The 24,258-nt window shown below is 39.7% G+C and overlaps 1 protein-coding gene across 10 annotated transcripts in view; it reads left to right on the forward strand.

Annotated features, from left to right (window-relative positions):
- The window catches only part of USP25 (ubiquitin specific peptidase 25), a 110,893-nt gene extending 89,887 nt beyond the window's left edge, over positions 1-21,006 (forward strand). For 7 of the 10 annotated variants that reach the window (XR_012676774.1, XM_075170504.1, XM_075170527.1 and 4 more), the window contains 3 exons: positions 3,140-3,263; positions 3,929-4,124; positions 4,573-5,168. Coding sequence is in view for 8 of the 10 variants with exons in the window: in XM_075170504.1 (XP_075026605.1) it covers positions 3,140-3,263; positions 3,929-4,124; positions 4,573-4,745 (493 nt within the window). In the remaining 2 variants the exon portion in view is untranslated. Of the gene's footprint in view, positions 1-3,139; positions 3,264-3,899; positions 4,125-4,572; positions 5,169-6,649; positions 6,947-7,367; positions 7,474-20,805 lie in introns of those variants that run through there. The other 3 variants (XR_012676764.1, XM_075170517.1, XM_075170556.1) reach the window with 3 other exon arrangements.
- Positions 21,007-24,258: the final 3,252 nt, after the last annotated feature.

Here is a 24,258-nt window from a genome sequence, read left to right on the forward strand (position 1 = left end):
ATTTTTGGTATAGTTTTCCATTATTTACATTAATTTGCAAAATTAGGGTGAGGCATTTGTTACCAAACATCTTTGTAATTCAGAAAACAAGCCTATAATGACCAGTCTTAGACTCTGATATTGGTCAGAAATAAAAAATATGATATTATCAGACTCATCTAACATCCAAACAAGTGTAGCATTCATTCCCTTTGGCAAGAAAAGCAATTTCATAAATGCTTCAAGAGGTATTTAAGGCAAAGACAGTAAGACTAGGGTTAAGCATGCGTAGAGGATGGGCGAGGATCTGGGTATCCATTGACCTACTCTAAAAGCATCTATTGCAAATACGCACCCATGTTTCAGCTACAGGTTCCTGAAGGACTGAGATATTTACTGAGGATCACATCTTGTACACTCTAGAGGGCAGTACTACCATCCTTATTCTGAAAACGAGACTAAATTGATGAACTCTTCCAATTCCCTTATTAAGACTGAAATCATAAAAATGTAACTTTAAAAATATTTATGAAAACATAGACTTTCATAATTGAAATATGACCTTCATCAGCAGGACTGTTTTGAGGCTTTTTTTCAGAAACCCATCTCCCTCAGTTGACCAACTTTTCTTAGTTTAATAACACTATTTGGTACCTAGCAGCACTCAATCTCTAGATGGAGCCAAAAATCGGTCTTTATCCAGGTAGTCTCTGATTTCCTCAAATAATTGTGCTGTGTCGAACAAACACAAAATCAACATCAAAGAAGTAGTTTGGTGTATGTTTTCCTCTATGTAGCTTACTTTTATAGGTCTTGGTGCAGGAGTGTGGAACATGCAAGACTGCATTTGAAGGCACAAAGGAAACAACAGTTTCTTAGTACTACTGAAAATCACCTTATGCTGAGCACTGGAAAGTCATGCCTACTTTCAGTGTTCACTCATGATCCCTTAGGGTAGTTGACAAGGCCCTTTTTTCACTGTAGGTGGAGAATTAAAACGTCTTTCAGGCATATCTTCCCTGACTGTACTATAGAGTAGGAACCTGCTATGGGTGAGATGAACTGCAGCCAGCTAATGAATCTTGGCAGGAGTTTCACATGCAGCTTGCTCTTGTGGTAGAGGGAAACCATAGACCTTAGCAGTTGCCTTTTAAGTTTCTTAGAAAGCCAATACAGTTTTTCAGTTTTGACTGAAATGCCTTTTTCAAAGCAGTGCTAAAATTTAGCGAACCTGTGCTTTCTGCATCTTTTCCAAAGCCTAGACCCAGTGAGCTCCCTAATTCTGTGAGCAGCTTCAGTGATTTTAGGCTTAGTCTTCATAGGCTGGAGCTTATATGCACTTCAGGTGTGAAAAGGCCGAATCTGTTTGCTAATTCACACTGTAATCATGTTCCTCTGACTCTCAAGATATACAAGGACTCCGAGCTTGGATGTACAGTAATGATGATTTAAAATAGCTTACCTTGCTGTTAGATGGCACTACGGTTGTTTCAGGGAAAGGTCATACAACTGGGGGAAGGGGTAGGAAGAGAGGGACTGGGAATAAGGCCACTACCAGCAGCAAGTTTTTAATTTGGATCAAGTGAGTTCTTGACACTGTAATTTCAATCTGCAGTTTCACAAATAACTAAGAACGGAAAGGGAGAGAAGGTCCTGCTCCTCTGGCTTTATATCCAGCAATTCCAGTTCCTTGCAATCATCTTCTCACCTTTCTTCTTACATTAAGTTTTCTGCTGTCTGGTCAGTTGTGTTGGTGATCAGTGGTGTGAAGAGTTTTCATGGGCAGGAGAAATGGACTTGAGGAGAGGGTAATAGGACTTCTTTTAATGAAAGCGTAGCTTTGTATTTTGAGGATAAAAAGGTGGAGAACAGTGACTGTACTTGTAATATATTAATTATTTAAGCAATAAATATTTAGAATTGCAAGGGACCATGAGCAGACCTCATGGTGGAAGAAATAACTTCAAAGTAGATTCTGAAATTATGCTGTTGGGCTTCATCTTGTTCTTCTAATCAAGGGATATTAGAAGGTAAAGCTTTAAGGAACTATTGCTATTTCAAGTAGCCTTTTCCCTTCTTTTTATGTTGTCTCATTGGGAGGCATTACTGTAAGTCTTTAGTTTGTCTACTGTGGAAAATTCTGACATGTATTTTTCAGGTATGCCCTGTGTATGCTCACACATAATTTTTAGCCATTTTTAGTATTTGGTGGTTTGGTTTTGGTAGTTTAAACCTTAACCATGACCTCCTGTTCTCACTAGGAATGAGTGAGTGCACAATGTACTGTTCCTCTAACCACTCTGTTAGGAAATTTCTCTTCCTAGATTTTTTCAGCTTGAATAAAAATGAGATTTCTAACTGCTTGGTTTTAGGGTAGCTGCCTGAACTGCTTTCAGTGGCTGTCTGTCATAACCGGTTTTCTGGAAGTCAGAGAATTAACAATTTAAGGTGTTTGCTGGAAATGGCATGCAGCAGTTTGAAGGCAGATTTGTTAAACTGTGCGTGAAGTGATCTCTGCTGATTATTAACTGTTAGGTTCTTAGGTCCCCTGTTACTTGTCCTTTACCAATTAGACTTGTATTTATCTTATTTAGATTAAAGACAGAAATATCAAGAGTCTAGTGGCACTTCTGCTTTTGAAATGCTGTTGTGGTTTCTTCCATCACTAGATGCAGTAGTTTGGAAGAACTTACAGTTAGTGAGGCTAAAAATTCACAGTTTATTTTTTAGAAATAGGTGACAGCTTTAAATCTTATTTGCTAAGGTGTAGAATGCTATCAAGATACATAAGACAAGAGAAGATCAAACCTAATGTGACATAAATGCACGCAGGAAAAATTAAGTTTTCATGTATACTCAAGGCTCGTCCAAAGCTATTTTTGAAGTGAGTGAAATGGTATCTATTGGTTTCAGTGAGCTTTGGATCAGACTTCATGTGCAAGTGATCTAACCTGATAATAAAAAAAATTGTTCTCATGTGCACAAAAGATGAAATTGTGTGGTAGAAGAAAACATTATGAAGAGATTGGTGGGGAGGGGTGGACTTAAAATCAAACAAGCAAGTGAAGTTACCTATCCTTTGAAGAGCACAGTAGTTAGCTTGAAACAGGTGGTACCTGGATGTTGCATCTCATGTTTTTGTTTCTTTACTTTACTTCAGCTATATGGAAGCCTTGCTCTACCTTATCTATGCTTACCAGAATAACAAAGAACTCTTGTCCAAAGGCCCGTACAGAGGGCATGATGAAGAGCTGATATCTCACTACAGACGAGAATGTTTGCTAGTAAGTGAAGAGTGAAGTATGTTTCAAAAAGTTGAACTTGCTGCATAGCTTTTACAAAATTAATTAGTAGAAAAGTGTTGCCATCATGTAAAACAAAACCAAACAAAACCCCCTTTCATTAACAAGTTAATACTTAGACTTGTGTAAGGAAAAAAAGCAAAAGTAAAAAGGAAGACATTATTCCTGATTTTTTGGAATCATCAATTATCTTCTTTATGATTGAAAATAGTGTGCTCACTGCTGTCATGTCTGGGCTATGTAGGAACAACAGTTGACAGTGTGGGTGAGCAGGCTCACCCTGTTGCCACGTTTTGATGGGGAGACAAAAATTGGAAAAGGCATCAGCAGGAAACGTTTTTTTTCCTTGATTATGTCACTTTTAGCAATAGTGAGAAAACAAAAGCAGGTGATAGGACCTCAGAACAGCTGCAAAGGTTGAGTTGGCAGGTATCAAATTAAGCGGCTTGAGGAATAGCACAAGATCAAATGGTTTAATAGAGTGTATGCATCATTGCTGTAAATGTTAAAGCGCAACTGTGGTTAATACAAATTACCAGGTAGCTTTGTAGGAAGACTGTGCTTTAAAACAAACAGAAACAGATACATGGTAGAATGTGAAATGCTGTATACTTAAAGGCTTTCCTTTTTTGTGGTGGTTTATGAAGAAACTAAATGAACATGCTGCAGCACTGTTTGAATCAGGAGATGATCAGGAAGTAAATAATGGCCTGATCATTATGAATGAGCTTATTGTCCCGTGTTTGCCATTACTACTGGTGGATGAAATGGAAGAAAAAGATATTGTTGCTGTGGAAGATATGAGAAACCGTTGGTGTTCCTATCTTGGACAAGAAATGGAACGTAAGTCATTTATTCATTAAGGTAAAAGGCCCTTGCGCACCTCTTTTATAAATGTGATGTTTTCAGTGTCTTGAATTGAGCCTATATCTTTTGTGCCTTGGTAATGTATTTTGAGCTACCCTGACTTTTGAATAATCCCGTACACATTTAAATAAACAGTTTTTCCATATATTGCACTGGGGTATTAGGTCTTAAAGGAAACATGCTTTTTGAATGGAAAAACATTTGTGTTGTTAGACCATCTGAAGGGGCATTTATATTAACATCTTACTAGGAATTGGTATATCCTAGTTATTGCTGGCAGACCTGAAGAAAGTGGATTATTCCAAGTGAAACTCCTCCTCTTCCCAGCCACCAATAAAAAAAAAAAGTCGATGTTGGGCAGAAAAAGGAGAATTCCACGTGCAGACATAAATGCTTATGTTTGTTTTTCTTGTTTTATTTGCAGCTAACTTGCAAGAAAAGCTGACAGATTTCCTGCCAAAACTGCTAGATTGTTCTACAGAGATTAAAGGTTTCAATGACCCGCCAAAGTTACCCTCCTACTCCACACACGAACTGTGTGAAAGATACGCCCGAATCATGTTGTCACTCAGTCGAACTCCAGCCGATGGAAGATAAATTCTGCAACCTTCCTAAGCACATTGTATAAACTTTTTTAGTTCTTAAACCTTGCCTTCCTGTCACAGGGTTTGCTTGTTGCTGCTATAGTTTTTAACTTTTTTATTTTAATAACTGCAAAAGAGAAATGACTGTACAAACTTTAGCCAGACTGCAAACAATTAAAGCTGAGAATCGCATGGCGCTCAGTCGTTTCAACCAGAATTGATGCAACATGCAAGTCTGATCATTATGGCAAAACTGCTTTTTTGCCACTTATCTGTTACAGTATTACTTTGCTTTTATCTTAAGATCCTTTACATTATCAACAGCTGTCTGGATCATTTTGTGACTGCAACTACTTTAAGTGTCCAGTGCTGTGTAAATACATGGTACCTGGTAGCTTGTAAATGAAATGAAAGAATAAAGTTTTATTTATGGCTACTTCTGTGTTTGCAAGCAGATACCTTGTATATTAGTGTAAAATACGGGTATTTTTAGAAGAGAGACAGTATATTGATGGGTTACTCAATTTTATAGACAAGGTTCTTCAGGATTTATGGCCAGTTTAGTTGCAGGTAGTTGGAGATTACTGTATGTGAATATATTGAAAAACTGTCACAGTATTATACACTATGGGTTTTTGTATATTCTTTATGATCTGTATGATACTGCACCTGAACACTTTTGTGTGTGTGTGTGGCCATGCCAAGTCTTTTCTGATAGTAGGGACTGGCTTCTGAAGCAAAACAATAATGGCACCTTCCTTCTATTCTTAGAAAAAAAATTAGAAAAAAAATCTAAAAGTATTTTCAGTAGAAATATATTACACTCTCTGAGCAAAATTTCTAGAAATTGATTTAAGTAGATGAAATAAAGGTTTTAAAAAAGTGGAATTTGTGAACCTTAAGAATTAATCAATTTTTTAAATTGGTATTTTAATCATGTAAGTGACCAGAAATAAAACCTTACATTAATTCCTTACTTGAAATGAGTTGCTGTTGTTGCAACAAAATGTCTCAGAAATCTTTTATCTGTCCTAATTAAATTTCTATTGGAAGTGAAAGAAAAGATCTAAAGGGCTTGCTTTGTAGAACTGAAATACTGTCTAGTTTTAATGAAGAAACTTAATTATTTTGTGGAAAAAGAAATTTAATGCCTCCTTAGGTAATCCTATTACCTAACACTATTTTGATTCCTACTCTTTATAGAGAACTTTTTCTGTTAGAACAGTAAAATATGTGAATATTTGTTTGTATGTTTTTATTGGAGCGGCACTCAACTTTTAATTACAGGCTTTCAAGTGGTGTTTATTTGAATATCTACTAATAAAAGAACACAGAGGGAGGGAAGGAGTGATTAAGTTCAGACCACCTAGAAATGTAGTGGGCATAAATGTAGGCATCTCATATGCAAGAAGAGGCAGAGTTCAATCTTAGTACGTATCAGTCTTGAAAGTTTTTCACTCTGGAAAGATACTGGATCACCATATACAGTGAATAGAGTGTGGCCTTCAATTCAAAATCTTTTTAGGGATGTTTTCCTCTTCTGGTTTCAATATTGGAGTGCTTCATACTTTGTCAAACTATCCATTTATTTTATCAACTTTTTTTTAAAAAAAGAATACTGAACTCTTACAAGTGCAGTACTACTCAGGAGCCTTTTTTTAGGTCTGAAATTATTGATGTGTGAAATATCACCTTTCAAGGAAAAATATATGCATCTTATGAAAAGGGTGAAGATGCATTTTAAAAGATTTCACATTTTGCATCTGTTGCACTTTGAGTTGAAACTCAAGAATATGCTCACTTAGCACTGTGTATTTTTAAACGAGGTTTTGAACAAATTAGACTTCTCATTTGCCTTTTCCAATAATGGTAAAAACAACCAAAAGTGAAAGAGCAATTTTATTTCTTTGCTAACAGGTTTTGAATTTGAATGTTTGTGAAAACTTTTAAGGAAAGCTCCCCTCTAGCCCTGCAGGAACCTCATCATCTGTGTAATCTTCCATGACAAACACGGGGAAAAGGCACTCCTTCTAAGGTAAAAGAGGAAGAAAGTATTTCACTTAGGGAGAATATCTAAGATATTTAATTAAAAGGAAGCAAGCAAGGGCGAGATTATTTGTTCTTTTTGTTTCAGTTTTTTTCAGTTTCTTAAAGTATGAAAATAATCCATTGTAGTACTGAAGATAAATATGTATTCATTTGCAATAACTTGAATTTTTGAGTTGAATTGAGGTCTGTCGAGTAGAGCAGAAATAAATATATATGTATCTTACTATTTTAATATCTTTTAAATATCTTGTATGAATTTAAATCTTCAGTTAAATCATTAAGGTACTATTTTGTCTTAAAAACCTTGCTTTTTGCACTGCAATAAGATAGCTGATAGCTTGGATTCATGATGCCTAGCACAAAACCTATACAAGTAAGGTAGTAAAGCATACAGTTCATTTGGCTAGCTAATAATCTGTGACTGAATTATGTAAGTAGATATTTCTCTTCAGTATGGGAATTGTGAGATTTTTTTCAGGCTTTTTTCAGTTTATGGAACACAAAAAGATTAAGGGAATTTTAACCCAAATTAATTTACTAAATCGCCAGCATCATCAATTAAATGCAAGGGTTTTTTTTTTTCCAGATGTTGCTTCATACCATGGATGACCCTGAAGGCACTGCAGTCTTTCAGTTATGTACCCAACAGTAGCACACAGGAAACAGTCTGATACTGTCCAAGAAACGTAAAGGTCCATAAAGACAATAGTTGTTGTTTATATTCTTCATTCCAAATGTCTGTGGACTTACACAAACACAAGCTAAGAATTTTGATGAAAAAATGCACCACTCTATAATAAATCACCTCATCTATGCAGCATTTTCCAACATAAATACGTACATTAGTTGTTTAAAAAATATATTCTGGTTTTGTGTCTAGAAGGATGCAAGAAAAATAGCTATCAGTCATGGCATTGAGAGGAAGATGGTTGCATCTTTCCGTTACTTGCTTCTGGAGAGGATATTAATACAGATACAAAAATGCTCTTACCCAAACAGGTCTTTTAGCAAAATGCAGTAGGTAGAATTCGAAAGGGGAGCAATCCAGTTTTCCTTTATGTATTTTGTCCTTGAAGATCTTTTGAAATCCTGGGCTTGATGGATAAGCTATTAACTGAAAACACTCTTAATTCCTAAGGAGCATCTTTCTTTGTAGATAAACTAATGGTATTCCCCTAGTTGAGTTTCCATTAGCAGAAAGTTCCTGCTTGGTTCAGCTCTTCTATTTCAGTTTTGATCCTTATGGGAGTGAAGCCACAAAACTTTTGCAGACATCTGTATTTCTTACAGCTCCGGCCATCGCTACCATACATACGTGTGCTCCAACTTTATTGTCATGTCCTTAAAATCTTGGACTTGGCTTTGAACTTTCTTCACCATGAATTTCAGATCTTCACTGTAGCAGGAAGAGATTCACACTTCTCAGAAGCAGCTTCTCAAGGCAGCACTTTGAAAGAACAGGTTGACCTGCTTTCTGGTGGTTAGGATCAACCCAAATCCCCTTACAGGCTGGGAAATGTATAGTGAGAAAGGCTTATTTTCAGAATGGCGTTCACTGGATGGATTCATCATGCACATTAAGGGATATGGTCATCCTTCATCTCTCCCTTCATATCTTAATTGAAGTGCCTCTTAAACAAAGGCTTGGGCTCCATGGTACTTTCATGCACTTTTTTTCCCTGCCCTGTTGTTCCCATTTAAGTCACTCAAGTATCCACTTTCCAGGCTTTCTATAGTTAGTTTCGTTTTTGCTTCACCATCAGCTGGTCTAACCACCATGCCTTTGCTACCAGGTAGAGCTAGTGATATGGAACCGGGGTTCTTCTGCTTCTGTCTGATTAGTGTGGGCTTCAATTTTCACCTCTACAGGCTTCTGAGTGCTTTTCTTGGAACTGCTCTGGGTGTATGCCTGTGCAGGATCTGTGGGTTAAATAACACCGTCTACACACATGCTGTCTGGCAACTCAGCGTTTAGGAGCCTGAAATAGGAAAGGTATGGACAGTTAGTTCAAGCTGCGTAATTTTTCTGTATAGTCTCTTGGCACATTTCAAAAAAAAAAAAAAAGGTGAATAATTTGTTGGAGGCTGACTTAACCGAGCACTCTCCGAGTGCTTCAGAAGTGTGAGGGGTGTCTCGTGCACTGTATCTTGGCACTATCTCTCCAGGTTTATGAAGGCTGTAGAGGCTGTTCCAGATGTTGAATAATCTTCAGTTTACCCTGATCCTCATGCTTTGTCTTGAACTATTAAAACTGCAGTCAAACATAAATTTTGGCAAAAAGCAGCTATGTCTTGCTGTGCTGGTGTAAGTTGGTATCTGTGCAGTCCCTACCCGTATCTGTGTTCTGTATCTAGGTACTTCCTATCACTTTGTGGGACTGTATCTTCTTCATTATCCCTGATAAAGTTCTCTGAACCCATTTGTATTTCACGGACATGCAGGCAACAGGGAGGGAGCAATAATTCCTGTAGATTTCCTTCAAGAAACAAAAGTTGTATTTTGTCTGTGACCTTAATCTGTAACAGTGATACTTTCAATTGAACTGTGGACTAAGAGCTTGGAAAACCGTTGGGAGTTTGCAGGGGGGGTTTGCTTTTTTTTATTATGGATTAGGAAAAAAACATTTTTTCCAAGGAAGAAGTTTTAAGCAAAAAAAGTCAGTGTTAAGTATTGCAGTTTAAAAAACCAACCAAACAACAACAAAACCCCAACCTCATGCTTTCTTAGGGAAGAGGCTGGAGAGTTAGGCTTTTCAGAGAAACCTTGACCTATGGAACTGAAAATCTTGTAACTTTTAATAGCTCAAGGTAATACATTCTTGTAATCTGCTTATGAAGCTCTTTTATTTGGAAAGATTCTTCAAGTTTTGCACCTCGTGAGGCAAATCCTTTTTTAAAAAAAAAACCCAAAAAACAAAACAACCGAAGTACCCCTCCCCAAAAAATCAAATAACAAAACCCCCATTCCTTGAGGGAGATAATTTTGTTCTGAGAAGTCGAAGTTGAGTTTGGCTGCTCAAAAGACTTCTTTATCTCCTCCCTTCCATGCTCACAGGCTATTTTGAACAAGTACATTCTGTTTTGGAATATGTACAATTTCCCTTTGAATTTCTGAAGGAAAATTTGTTACCTCTAATACCTTTGAACATGAGATTAAGACCTGTCATTGTATTTGGCACAGATGCTTGTTCCACTCTGAGCTGATGGTGATTTTAGTTCTGTGGTTGTTGCAAGGTGCTTGAACGGATGATTTCTCACTTTGGTATCCATCTGTAGGATGGAGTCCTCAATATACTTTGTATATGAAGATTTATACTGCTGTGTTTTAAGAATTGACTCCCCTTCCCCTTTTTCTTGGTCCAGTTTAATCCTCTTAATCAAATACTTTGCACCGGGCAAGTAAAACAGTACTGATTTTGTTTGCCATCATTCTTGTCTTTTCCACTGAAGACAGTGACACCTCTCTGTTATCTGGGCTGCTTAAGAGATTTTGTAGTGCTTTGTGCTCTGTGAAATTGTTTAACTGAAATGGAAAGTGATGGAGTTAATTATCCGCTGGTTGTAGCTGTCAGAGAAGAGCCATAATGATGTTTTCTAATTAGTAAAAAAATAAAATTAAATAATTTCTCCCTTGACACAGTGCCCCTCAAGATTAGAAAAGCTTTTCTAAGAAAGTAAGTTTCTAAGTCTTTTCTAAGAAAGTAGAAGCCACTAGGTAAAATCTGGCAAGTGTTAAAACTGGCCATAATCCCTTAGGGAAGGCACTTGCACAGATAGCACGTTTGTTCTTCTTTGTTCTTGGAGTAGGGGTAAAACTGAAAATACTGACTCAAAAGTATTTATGATGGATTTTTTTCTGCTCTGTAGTAATTTTATGGGTGTTCAGCTTTATATATGTTTGCTTTAAAGAGGCTTATTTTGTAAATGCATAATGTCAATTCTTGGTGATAAGCAAGAAAGTATGATGAGTTCTGATGGCTATTTTCTATTTTTTATCAGAAGTTCAGTGAAGTGAAACTCTGCACTTATCCTCAGTTTTCTCTATCCTATTAGCTGGCTAATTCCCCCTCACTCCCAGTCAAAACACTTTTGAAACTAAGTAGTGGACTCAGAGCAGACTATAACATTCCTCTTTTTTTTAGGAAGAAATCAGTTGTTGGGCAAAGAGGCCTGAGGTAGCTACCAAATAATGGTAAGCTCTGGCTGAGAGAGGCTTGTAATATAGCCAGTTTTAAACTAATCTGTTTTATGCATTATTTCTGCTATTAAAACTGAATAATTTGGGTTTAGGTGGTCTGCTAAGTGTTGTAAATGCTATTTACAAGCCCTCTATAAAAGGGTGCTGTACAGAGAATGTCTAAAGGGAAGTGCTGGACCATGAGTAAATGTTGAGGGCTTCTAAGTACTGTAGTCTAACACTTCTTTCCAGAGTGAAAGTATTGCAGGGTTTGATCCCAGGAGAGATCAGAAAGAAAGGAGAGGTGTTACCAACTGCAGAAACACTCAGAGGTATGAACGGACAGAGAGATTCCTTCAGGATTTCTGCAGAGTGGGAGAGTGAAGGCTGCTGTGTTCCCTTGTCTTGCATTTGATCAACCCCTGACTCTTTGCCCAGAGAAGACTCAGCGCTTCTCAGCAATGTAGGCAAAGCTGGATTTGGCCAGGAGAGGTGGAGTACAGGGCTCCCGTCTGCTGTGAAAGAGGAGAGGAAATGGGCGCATTTTGGACAGGAGCCCTAGGGAGCCAGGCATCCCGTTTCTGGAAGTGGGAAGAATGGCAACAGTTGTGAGAAGTCCTCTCTTTTCCATAGGAGTCACTGTCCGCACATTGGCCATTCCCCTCCTTCCCCTTGTCATTGACAGGACTGCTCGTGCGTCGGCAGAGCGGGTGCAGAGCTGACAAGTCTGGCCACCAGCAACCTGCTTCGTTGGCCAAGTGCCTACTTTGCTACTCTCCTGTTTAGTGTCACACCTGCAAGCTCATTTTTACTTCCTTTTAAGTCGCCTCTGAGCCTCTCCTTTCTAGGGTACTAGCCCTGTTGGATAAGTGAAAGGATATTCTTGCTTCCTAAATGGTGAGGCGGAGGATCCTATATTAAACCTCAACTCAACTGAATCCAGCTCACTGAGTAATCTCAGCTACACTGTAATTGACTGACTCATGGCAATGTATACCCTTCCTTCAAATTTCACAGCATTTTCAGATTTCATCAGTTATTGCTTATGTTTCAGCTCACTGATGGAGAGATCTTTGCAGGACCTGACTCCTTCCCCTCCCTTCACTAGTAATGCTTGCCCTGGAAAGGAGTTCCCAGTAACAAAACTTCTTTGGAATAAAACATAAACTTTTGGTCTTGCAGCTGTCTTGGGCAGCATTAAGAGCCACGAGACTGTAATGGGATAGCTCCTTTGGTGGTCTCTGGACTCTCCCCATAGGTAACGACGGAGCTCCCTGTACCAGTTGGTGCAGTTAGACTTGGCACTAGACTTTGACACCAGCACAGCATGCTGTCATGAAATAGTTTTTCATGGTTCTCCAGAGTAGTAGCAAATGTCCCGACAGCATGTGCAGAAGGGTTGTGGAGGAGATTGTCAGGTTGCGTATGGGAAGCTACTTCTACATGTTAAACCCCCGAGTTAGAAATCTCGGCATTAGTAGTAGGCCTCCTACACCAGAGAAAGATAAACTCTCAGGTTAAAATGACATCAGGCAGACTGCAAATGAACACAGATATGCTGAAACTGAAACCTTTGTTTTCTGAAAAATCTTACATGGTGACAGCCTACCAATGAGGAATACAGTTAACGTACTTGAAGTTTCCTATTTGTCCAATTTTGACCAAGCTCTTACCTACTGTATTACAATATTTTCCAAGTTTCTATTTCGTATCTTAAATGGCCCATCTCCCTAAACTAGGAATCTGAAAGTTTTCACTGGAGTGCTCAGTGACAGTTTATACTTTTTTTTTTTTTAACTTTCCTGTTGAGCTTTTCAGCTGACGTACATAGGAAATCATTTAAAATTAATGCATTCATTTGGACAGACTTTCTTCTTTAAATGTATAAAACATATGTATTATTGACAATGCTTTTATATTGCAGATTTTACAGTGCCTGTGGGTTTTGTCTGGACTGGGTTTGGTTTGCTTTTATGCCCGTCATACTTTTTTATGTTTCCTAGAGAGTGTAAGTGATCACTTTGGAGTCTCTAAAGACGTACTGTCTCAGGGAACAGGGTTCACGAAGGCCTGAAGTATATCACTGCCGCGCTCCGTTGAAAACGTGAATGCTTTCTGCAGTGATGGAGACAGCTGCTTATCTGGGAAGGCTGTGGGGTTTTAATCTCCAGGGGAAAAGGATTTTGAAATATTTTAAATTTCTTCTGTCTCTATAGATTTACCGAAAGTATCACAGTCTGGCTTTGGGTGATGGGAAACCGCAGAGCCACTGCTGGAGGAGGTTGCTTGCGCTCGGGACGTAGTTCTGTAAGGCCTCCGGATGCTCTCTGCCCCCAGGCAGGAGATTTCCAGTGGCAGGTAGGCAGGAGAGAGATCCCATTTCCATTTTGCTTGGAGGCAAATTCCCCGTGAGCTTAATTCTCCAGCACCCCGCCGCAAGAGCCTTTAGGACAGGGTGGCAGACGCCGGCGGGCGCGGGCTGCCCTTCAGCCCTGCAACCGGGGCCGGCTGCGCTGCCCGCCGCCCGGCAGCCGTCAGGTTTGGTTACGCGGGTGGGGGGCGGCCGGCCGTGCCCCGCGGGACACGGGCGCTGCTCCGCACCCCCTCCCGCGGCGGGGGCGCCCCGGGCGCCGCAGCGCAGCCCTCCCCGCCTGCGGAGCTGGAGTGACACCTGCCGGTCACCGGCCGTCAGGCAGCCCGCCCCGCAGCCCGCCTGCCGACAGGGGAGGGGCGCGGGAGCTGCTTTTGTTGGCTTTTGTGTTCCGCTTTCCTCCCGGCCTTGGCGGGCGGGAGGAGGGCGGCGGTGGGAGCCGCTCCCCTCTTCTCTGACTTTCGGCGGTGCGTAGGGGGAGTCTTAGGCAGACCTTCTCGGTGCTTCGTTCTTGAACGAACGCCAAAGTTGTGAGAGTCATTAAAAAGCTAGGGGTGTTTTAAAATACGTTTGATTTTTCATAATGCTATTTTTCATAATGCTATGTGTTGCTCTGCCTGGGCAGAAAGGCACATTAGAGGTTTTTTTTTCTCTCATGACACTTCATACCCGCATCTGGCTGCAGTAGGGGGAAATGATTTTACACTTTTTGCTGATGTCTTCATGTGAACCGGAACAATTTCTTTCTTCCCTTGGACTGGAAACACGGTGTAGACTTTACCACAGAAAGCCTGAAGTGATTAGCTATTTTGTTAGGGTAGGCGGCTTCTTTCAGTAGTTTGTTCTAATGGCTGTAGTTAGTGTTGCCATTCATACTAAACATCTTTCTGATTTTAAAATGGCCAGTGATTGGTAGCGCAATGTTTTTAGCGGCTGGTCCTTTTGCTCTGAAGTTCACTTTTTGATTGGTCCCGATCCCATGGCTTTGGCAGGATGTACCAGCTCTCAGGAAGCATTCTGAGGAAACTGGTGGGGCTTTCTGAGACCCTGGGGAGCCTGTGAACAAGGGAATCAAGGATAGCTTATTAAAAGACGTTTAAAAATAATCTGATGTATTGTGAATTTAATCTTTCTACCTTGAGATTGTGTGCTAATGATGGATTCAGAATAGCCATATGCTGGAAATTTTCAGGAGCTTTTGTTGGAGGTGTTTTTTTTGGGTTTTGGGGTTGTTGGTTTTTTTTTTTAAGTTTCTAGAAAAATAGTTATTTCAGTTATTTTTAATGGCTGCTATTGATGCCTACCAGGGAAGAGAAATAATAGTCTATGAAATGACAGAACGATATTTCAGTGGATGCCTAGAGACAGTTACTTACTAACTAGTTAGTGAGTTAGTAACTAACTAACAGATTTCTTGCCTGTTTGGAAATGCATACATGTGAAGAAGCAATAGTGAAAACAAGATGATCTGACTTGGTCTAAGTCACAAAGGAAAAAGTCCACAAAAATACTTGAGTGAAGAAATAAAATTGCTGTCTATAACTTCAGGCGCCATGTTTCAACTGCTGCTGTTCCTGGCAAACCAGAGAAGTTTGACCCAATGTGCTACAATAGCGGCTCCAAAAATGACAGTTTTGTCTCTATTCTAGCATGTATGGCAGTGTCCCCTACCTGCTTGATCAGCATCATGATACTTCAGTCATTGATACTGGTACACAGGGGCTGTGGCTTGAGCTTTTCTGCTGTTTTTGAACTTGCTCTGAAGAAGGCGTCATCGCAGTGCCTACGTGAAAACAGAGGTGATTGGAGGTCTCCAGCATCCTATCTGGTGCTGAAGCAGAAACGAAGAAGGAATTAATCTTTATTGTGTTCACCTAGTTTGAGATTTAGTAGGCAGACCAAAGATTACTTTAGCTAATTAGACTCTCTAATTGGATTTTAAAAGTTATTAACCTTTTAAATAGGCTCTCCAGAGTGGTATGTCAGCATGTACTGAGCTAATTTTCAGCCAGCTATTGGTTCCACTTGCAGGGCTAACAAGCAGAGGACAGGCAAGGGTCGGGTTGCTCCTTGGTGAAGGGAGGGCAGGAAAACGTCTGTGGCCCCGCTCTGCCGTGACCAGGGGTGCAGGAGAGGACGGTGGTGCTCTGGCAGCGAGCACATGAGTGCAGGTTCTCAGCCTGTGACGCTGGGCTGCGTGCATGCCCAAATAGCTTTCTGCCTTCTGCATCACTTACCACTAGTGAAACTAGCTGGGGCTTTACCAGGAGGCTGAATGAAGAAAACTCTTCCCGGTTAGAGTTTTTCTGTCCTTTGACTCCCTCTTGCCTTTGTGTTTGCCTTTCCTGTGGCACATGCTACAACATTTCTTCATCCCACAGGCAGTAAGGAGCTCCTTGTACACAAAACCCTGAGATGCACATTAGAGAGTATCGAAAATGACTGGCCAAAGTTGTGGTGGGGACAAAAGCTACAAAGCAGCATAATATTTGCTGGACGTACTGGAAGGTACAATTAGTCTTTTACAATTTTTGGACCAGGACTGTTGGCGACACTTTGATTCTTGATGAATTTAAGTGGTGCTCAATGTTTCCTCGTCTTTGCCACTCAGTCCCACGTATGCAAGGCCAAAATAGCACTATATGAAAATGTCAGAGAGAACCTGAGATGTTTAGACGTACTCATGATCAAAATCATGAAGATGGATGGAATTTGGGTCTGCTGTAGCATATCTACAAGAGTTTTCCTGAAAGGTTTTCTCCTGACCTGACGTGCTTTAAGATTTCTGAAATTTTCTTTCTTGCCTTAAGAGCCTAGCGGTATATGAAATCATATGGGTAGGATAGAAGATACACATTTTTTTACTCAAACTTGCTCTATTAAATAGAACCCGAATTTACAGCACAAAATCTCTCAGATATTCAGTTTTCATACATCAACAAGAAGTTTAAAAACCCCAACTCTCAAGATCGGTTGCATTTTTCTTTCTTGCCGGAATAAATACTTTTCCACTGCTTGTAAGTTATAGCACTCTGCGAGAGCTGGAGAACTGAGGCCAGCACTAGGCCAGTTGTGGTGTCCATGCTAAAGAGCGGCTGTTTGGTGGATTTCATTAACGCAGCAGCTACTCTCTGCTTGCTGCTTTCCTTCCTGTTTTCTTGACCGAAGTTGTTGTTCTACCTGCTACGCAGAGCTCAGCCTTACTGTCCCGGCCGTGTCATGCTGCGGATTGCTGGCAGCACATCATATGGCTGTTAGCCTGGTGATGATGGACTTCTGTCACTTTGCAAATGGAAAGCTCGAGGGCTGACAGCGGTCCTCAGCTGCCAGCCTGCTCTGTCAAAATCCTGACACTGAGTAGAAGGAAATACGTCATGCTTCTGGTGCTGAGCTTTTTCTGTAGTTCCACTTCCAAATGCTTTGCTGAAAAGTAGCACCAACTTTCTTCAGTTGCATATCATGCTCATTGCAAAATATTCAGAGAGGTGGTTTGCTAAAAGTCAAGGATGGAGTTAGGGCATGCACTAACACTCGTGTATTACACATGTAATAACACTCAGGTTTTTTATCACATGGATCTTTGTTCTTTTTAGGCAAGTTCGCTGGGTTCAGCCTGGAGCGAGCAACCTTGTTACTATGGAATGCCAGACTGAGTTACGGGATTTTTCTTAACGCGGTGGGACAAGTAAAAGAAAAACATCAATTTTTTTTTTATAGACTCCAGACAAACAGTACTTTACCTGCCCTTACATTATTACCAGCTATATGCGTGCCTTGTTGCAGAATGAAACTGCAGTATATTGTTTTTTGTCATTATAGTCTTTGTTTTTGCTGCTGTTAAGCTCTTTCTAGACTATACTGGGAGATTTCTGAACTGATTCACTGTCCTGTGTGATAAAACTAACACAGTGCAGCACTATCCCCTCTTCATGTATCAAGGCTTGTAAGTCTTCTGTGTGGTTCATTCAGCAAAGTTTATGCTGTAATGGAAATGTTCAGTGGGAATATGTAGTTGTAACCTGTACGGTCTGAGATGACGCACACTTGGAAAAATCTTAATGTGATATGTTGTAATGAGAGGTTATAAAAGTATGAAAAATAGATTCCTGCCCTATTCCTCCTCTGAAAGATTGATTATATGCTGCTTGGAAACGTGCTTTCAATTTCGGTTTATGAGCAGGTATCCCTGAGCAAATACAGCCCTTTGGCAATTGGACCTGACACTCACTTGAGGCAGAGGGAGGAACACAAAACTTGGAGATGTACAGTCTCATCATCACCTTCTGGTTTGTGTTAGAGTATATTCTTGAAAGCCCAGCTGAGAGAAGAGTTCTGCTGTTAGTGTACTAAAATCATTAACGGTAAGAGTGAATACCTATCTTGAACATCTTTTAATTTTAAAAGACAGAGTGGAGAAAGATATGTCCTCCCCAGAAAGGAAGCTGAGCAGAAATAAAAGAAAAATAAGGTTAGGACATGTGTTTGAGGACTAAATTTCTGATCTGGGCATTGAATCTTACTTCTAGAACCATGAGCTTCTAGGGAAGCTGGTTGAATGCCCCCTCTTTCCCACTCAAGGAAACCTAAAGTATGTTAAAAGCAAGCCTTGGTTATGTACTGTCAAGCCAGTCTTCATCTGTTCCTCCTATAGATTAGACAGAACGGTTGCTGGCTGTAGTCTGGATTGGCACAAGTGTGTGTGTGTGTGTGTATTCTGATTCTTCCTCCACAAAGGAGAAAATGGAATATACTGTATGTTCAGAAAAAGACAAAAACCTTCAGACTCCCGTTTTAACAAATTCTGAATGGCTGTAGGTTGCCATGCGAGCAGATTTGTTTGCATGGGCTCAGCGGTTCCATCTTGAAAGCTGATAATCAATATTTTTGTTCAAAGCTACTTAGACCCCCGCAAATATGCAACCTTAAAAATGATTTAAAGCTTTTTTTTTGTTTTGGTTTTTGAAAAATTAATAGTTTTAAAAATCACTTTCAAAAGTAATGAAGCATATAAAAACTATAAAAGAAACTGTGAAAAATCTATAGAGCTAATAGGTCAAATACAAGTATACAGGTTTTGGAGTGCTATGTGGAACAAACGTGCTTTTCAGAATGTTAGTTAACCCTTGTTATCTGATATATTCATACCCCAAGTCTAATCTGTGTTTCTTCTCTTGAATAACATTGTCACTTTATAGGTAATATGAACAAAAATGTTATTTACAATATAGGTGAAAGCAGAATAACACTCATTTTAGAATAACTGTAACGTCAAAGTCAAATTAAAATTCAGTTTTATTATGCCAATATTAAAACTATTGGAGCGTGTGCACCATAGGGAATTATTCAGCTATTAGCCATTTCTGTGCTAAATGGAATTTCAGCCAAGCTATTTTTTGGGGGTAAATACTAAAGATAAAAGTGGGACTTAAACTGTCATTTTCAGCTTCCAGTTTGTACCTTTTTTCCTCTGTTAAAGCCTTTGTGTCCCGAGTGAACTGTAAGATTCCAGAGACCAGAAGTGTTTTGTACGTGGCTTTTTGCATGGCTACCATGGATCACTGTTTGCATAAACAGCAGCAACAACGTGGATACCAATGCAAAACAACCTTGTTGAAATGACCATTGAGCAGCAACTGGTCCTAGGATCCAGCTTTTAGTCCTTATTTAGTTGTACTTCTCTCCTCCTGAAGTAGGGGGGTGGGGGGAAAAGGTTTGCTGTCATCACTCGTGTCAGAATTAGCTGCTTTCCCATCTGCTCAGTCGTAGTAGATCAAACCACTGTGCAAACTCCGCTTGCGAGTAGGTGGCACGAATGCACTGAGCCTACTCCTTCTCCACGGTCTCTGAAAAGTTTAGAAGAAAGAGAACTGCATCTAGAGTCACCGCTACCTTACTGATGGTGCCGCAGAAACCAGACAGGTTCACAGGAGTCGTTTTCACGCAGCTGACCCTTCCTTGCAAAAATCTTCGGCACTGGGCTGCGAAATTGCGAGATAGCACCCCAAGCCCGTTGCCTTACCAGGACTCCTGTTGCGGTACTGGCATATACGGAAGATGAGGCTTAGCTGTCTTTAGCCCTGTTAGTTTCTGGTGCTATGCACTTCTGGTACTCTTTTTAAAATAATCACAGTAACAACAACCTCTCTGACAATATTTTGCTTTACAAACTGGAGCTGAATGTACTCCTGTAATTTCCTCCTCCAATTCTCAGAGGTAAATGCTCTTCTTCATTTCGAAGTGGAGGAAACGTGCAGTTTCAAATCCTGGTTTTGGAAATCCTGTTATCTCTGTAATCGTGGAAGGCAGAGAGCAAAATTAGACATATGTAAAACATGATTTTCTTTTCCTTTCTCTACTGCAGTTCCAACTGCTTTTTCTAAAATCTTACTCAACAATTTGAGGGAAAGTTTTAAGGGCCAGAACAATTCAAGTAAAAGTTAAACAGTGTTTATAAAAGGAGTGCCAAAACTAGGAAAACATGTAACAGCAGCAATATGAAGCTTTGAATATATTGCTGCTGTGTTTTCCATAACTGGTATTCTGATACTGGTTGCATGTTGTGTAAGTAATAGTATAATTTATTTTAAGAAAATAGCATTAGAAAATAAATACTATTATTCTGACATCAGAAGTGAATGAAGCAGTGGGGTCTTTAAATCTCATTGCTGCAAAAGAAACTGGGGTGCCCAAGTCATGCTGGTTTTTTGTCTTTTTTTTTTGTTGTTCTTTTTTTAAAGCTGATTGTCTCCTATGAAGTTCTACATGCTCAGGGTGCTTTTCTTTGGCTTAGGTATTTAAATACTGTGGGGAAAAAAAGAGGAAGCATGGTGCAAGAGAGAATCCTAATGATTAATACGTCTATGTCTATGCTTTTTACATTTTCTTTTTAATTTAGGGTGAGCTTTCAAAAGAGACACTACTACAGTAAACACCTTGGTATAATTGACATTGGGGGACAACACTTAATTTCCTTAAATCTCCTTTGAAAATCCAAATACTTTCTAGGAGATGAAGAAATGTTTAAGCAATAGGATATATGAAAACTATCTACTCTTCCTTCAAAAACAAGAATGTGAACTATAAATACTTTCACAAATGTGTTCCCCTTATGTAGGTCTGCAAGTACCTAAGCAATGTGTATGCACTGTTTTGTGGTACTCATGTGAATTTACCCATCTTTCTAGAAATAACGAAGTGAAAAAGAGCTGTAGCTGTACTGTTTTAAATATTGATTTTTTTTTTTTTTTTAAATGATCACTTGGGCATCTGAAAGTCGGACTTGACGTGTATTATTAAATATTGACTTTTCAGAGCCTCAGTCAATCTTTTAAGTCATTGAGGAGTTTTATCATATAGGCTTGGGAAGCACTGTACCCTTAACATGTCTACAATACCACATTTTACTATTAGTTCAAAAATCTGATAATCCTATTCCTTAAAAAAAGGTTATCTTTTCATTTATTTTTGTATTTTCAGGGGATTGAGGGGTCACTCTAGGAAGAATGGAGCTGTTCTAATGGAGGATAACTTGCTCTTCTGATGAAAGTATTTTTTTTGCTCATCTCATATGAAACGAGTGTTCGTTAACAGCATAAGCAGCCAATTTTTGTTCTCATGTGCTTCAGGTAAGATATCTTATGGGTTTTTTTTGCTAATAGGAGATGGAACTGGGCTTTTCTTTCTTGCTCCTAAGTAACACAATGTTTGTTCAGCAAATGGAGACCTCAGAAGAACAGTCATATACTTGCATGTTTTCTGGTAAGTTAAAACTACTTTGGAGTGTTTGCAGTGGATCAGTGAACCTGGTCATGGTATTAAAATAGCACAATTTAGTGCGGTTTCTACTGTAAACAATCTTTCAATAATGTTTTTATTAAATTATCTTAAGATTATACATCATGTAGCCACATATTGTTTAATTGTTGGCCCCCACCAACTGTTTCATAAGGTGTCACATACTTTGGGACAGTTTCTAGAGAAAGACTCTTCTTCCTTAAATGTGTTGTGTGGCTATGAGATTATCTGATCTACTTTCTTCAGTTTTCCCATTCAGCTGAAGTCTTTGCTCTGGGAGGGACTCTTCTCTTGTTGAGGTAGAGCTACACGAGTCCTGTAAAACCGGGAGGGCTTTAGCGTGGTTGAGCAGTGAGCCCTCATGTTGCTGGTAGCCTTGGGAAAAAGCACCTGCTGGTTCAAGTAAGCCCCAAGGCTGCAGGGTGTCAGAAGCTGGGAGCGTACGGAAGAGGAAAAATCACGATGTGCTTGCCTCGCCATTTCCCCTGGGATTCATTACTGGATAGCGTCAGCAGCAGGATGCAGGTCTGGAAGAGCTCTTGGCCCTGCCCAGGTCAGCCCTTTTTATGTTTCTGTTACCTGACACATCTGAGCTTTCCTGCCTGCCTCATTCTGTGACATGGATTCCACCACACCTCGGGATCCATCCAGAAGGGTTAGGATGGGAAGCCACCCTGCGCCTTCCGTGGTCATTTTCTGCCCATTTCTGCAAGAGCAGATGCAGCTGTGTTCAGTCTTTCTTGTTATTTGCTGACCCTCTATCAGCAAGTGAAAAACATACCCTGTAAGGTGCTTGGGTAGGGAAAGAATAGAAAGTAGTTAAATTGAGAAACTTCTTTGGCCAGCTGTGCTTTGCAGTGCCTCTCAGTAGAAGGTGTTTGTTGTCTTTCTCCTGTCTAAATCAAGGCTGAAATTTAATTTGTATGTCCTCTAGCCGTGCAATACCCCTGGGAATGAATCCTATAAAACAGCCTGTATCAGGCCTGTACAAATTGTAGACCTGTTTAGTCTGAATGAGCTTTAACTTCATTATGTTAGTACAGAATAATTAGCAGAAAAACGAAATGCAGTTTTGTCTAAAGAATGGCAGTTCTGGGGCTTTACCTCACCTATAGCCTTGCAAGGCTTTTAGTGTCCTGACAAGCAATCTGTCAGAGCAGGAATGTTGAGTGCATTCATTTTTTACTTCAGTTCTTTTCTTACAGGAGCTCAAGTGACTCCACTGAAACTCTGGCATTTATCACAGACAAAATTAGGTCAGAAGAGAGCACAGAGGTACTGAACTGAAAAGAGATAAATTCATTCTTAGAAGAAAAAAAAAAAAGTCCCAAGTCTCAAGCTGAAAACTTGGGTTTAATTTGTCTCCTCCACATAGGGTAAGACTTTTCCTAAGGGATTTTCCAGCCAAGCTAACAGTATCTTTGATATAAATGTACTATCAAGTTCTATAGGAAGAATATTAAATATTTTTTTGTTGAGCTATGTAACTTCAAGTAACCAAAGAACAGTTTTTCCCCTAAATGTAAACAAAAGCAGCGTAGGGGAGAATCTGTTCCGATTTGGTCTTACGGTTAGTGTCCAGTCATGCAAGCTGCTGAGCATGTTTAGGTAGCAGCAAGAGTAGCGGGATTTATTTGTGGTCATTATTTTGCAGGACCCTAATACTTGCATTCTGGTTACTACCAGTCTGATGATAAAGCTGATATATCAAAACTTACTGTATGTATGACTGACTACTGGTGTGACATTTCCCAATGTGAAAAATTATAACTTTCCAATTGACATTTAAGGAAACAATATTAGCATCTTTGCTATAGAACATATTCCTGTAGAACAGCATATGCTATTATAGTTTAGATAACGTTTTGAATTTTTCACTGGGCCCAATTGCATACGTACATACAGAAATAGCGCGCTCTTAGGAAATAGCCTCATGAAGAAGATGCCTCTGGTTTACCTATCTTTCAGAACACATTGGTGTATTTGCCACTTGCTCTTTGTCTCATGTAAATCTGATATTACTCAGATCTTTTCTACAGGGATTCTTCTCTTCTAAAAGCTTTTGTAAGCGATTAATTCTCCTGTCGAATTCACTACCTAGCTGTAACACTCTTGCCTCTAACAATAAATTGGGTAAGTCTGGGTAACTACTCCAGATCTATCAGTTATTTTTGATAGAAAAAAAAAAAGAATAATTATTGAAAACTTTCTTGCAAACAACCAACAAGTTTCTGCAAGAGGGGAATCATCTGGTTCACGCCGAATAGCACTACATCTAATGTTTAATAGTCCCAGTGAATCAAAATCTTTTTCAGCAGAGAGGATGGGGGGAAGAATACTGGAAAGGGCAGACAGGATACAGGAGATGGTTTCTGATGCTTTTTCTAGTGGTAATAATGTGTTATACCATGTGCTGTGTACTGGTCCTATTATTTACCTATGTGGTGTGACTGAATTCCCTGAGGCTACTCACATGTGCAATCTTAAGCACATGTGTGTTTGCAGGCGCGGTGCCTTGGTCCGTGGGTTGTGTGATCTACACACAGTCTTCTCAGTAGGAACGGATGGGTGCCTGGGTGCAGGCTTCCGCAAGTGGAAAGATAAGGCAGAAGCTGTTCAGCTGTTTCCTGATCAGGAGAAAGAACTTGACAGAGCTCTGGCCACCAGGCTGCCGACTCTGACAGTGAACAGCCAAGGTGACCACCAGTGACCCCTAAAATATTTAAATACAGCATGAAGCAAGTCAGCAAAACACAGGTGGCTCCAGATGTTCTGTGGTTTGTGTCAAATCAAGGTTATGAATAGAGTCTACATAGTCCAAGCGTAAAAAATCTGAATAGATGCACCTCCAAAATTTGACATCTGCACCCTAATACTGAATCCTCATAGTTGAGGCTAAGTTTAGCAGCGTTTAGAAAAAAAACTCGTCCTATTTTGAATGCAGAATACATACTAGTTAAAAAAAAAAAATCTAGCTGAATGAAGATCTTGTTTTCCCTCATCTCTTAACAAAACTTTGTGTGGGAGTATACTGCAGCTACACAAAGTGTATTTGACAAAACTAGTAGGTGTTTGTTTAAGAGCATCTCTTATCACCGAGTCATTTCTAATAGCAGCTTAACTTTTGATACTTCT

The sequence above is a fragment of the Calonectris borealis genome, chromosome 1 (assembly GCF_964195595.1).
Source record: "Calonectris borealis chromosome 1, bCalBor7.hap1.2, whole genome shotgun sequence".
NCBI classification, from domain to species: Eukaryota; Metazoa; Chordata; class Aves; order Procellariiformes; family Procellariidae; genus Calonectris; species Calonectris borealis.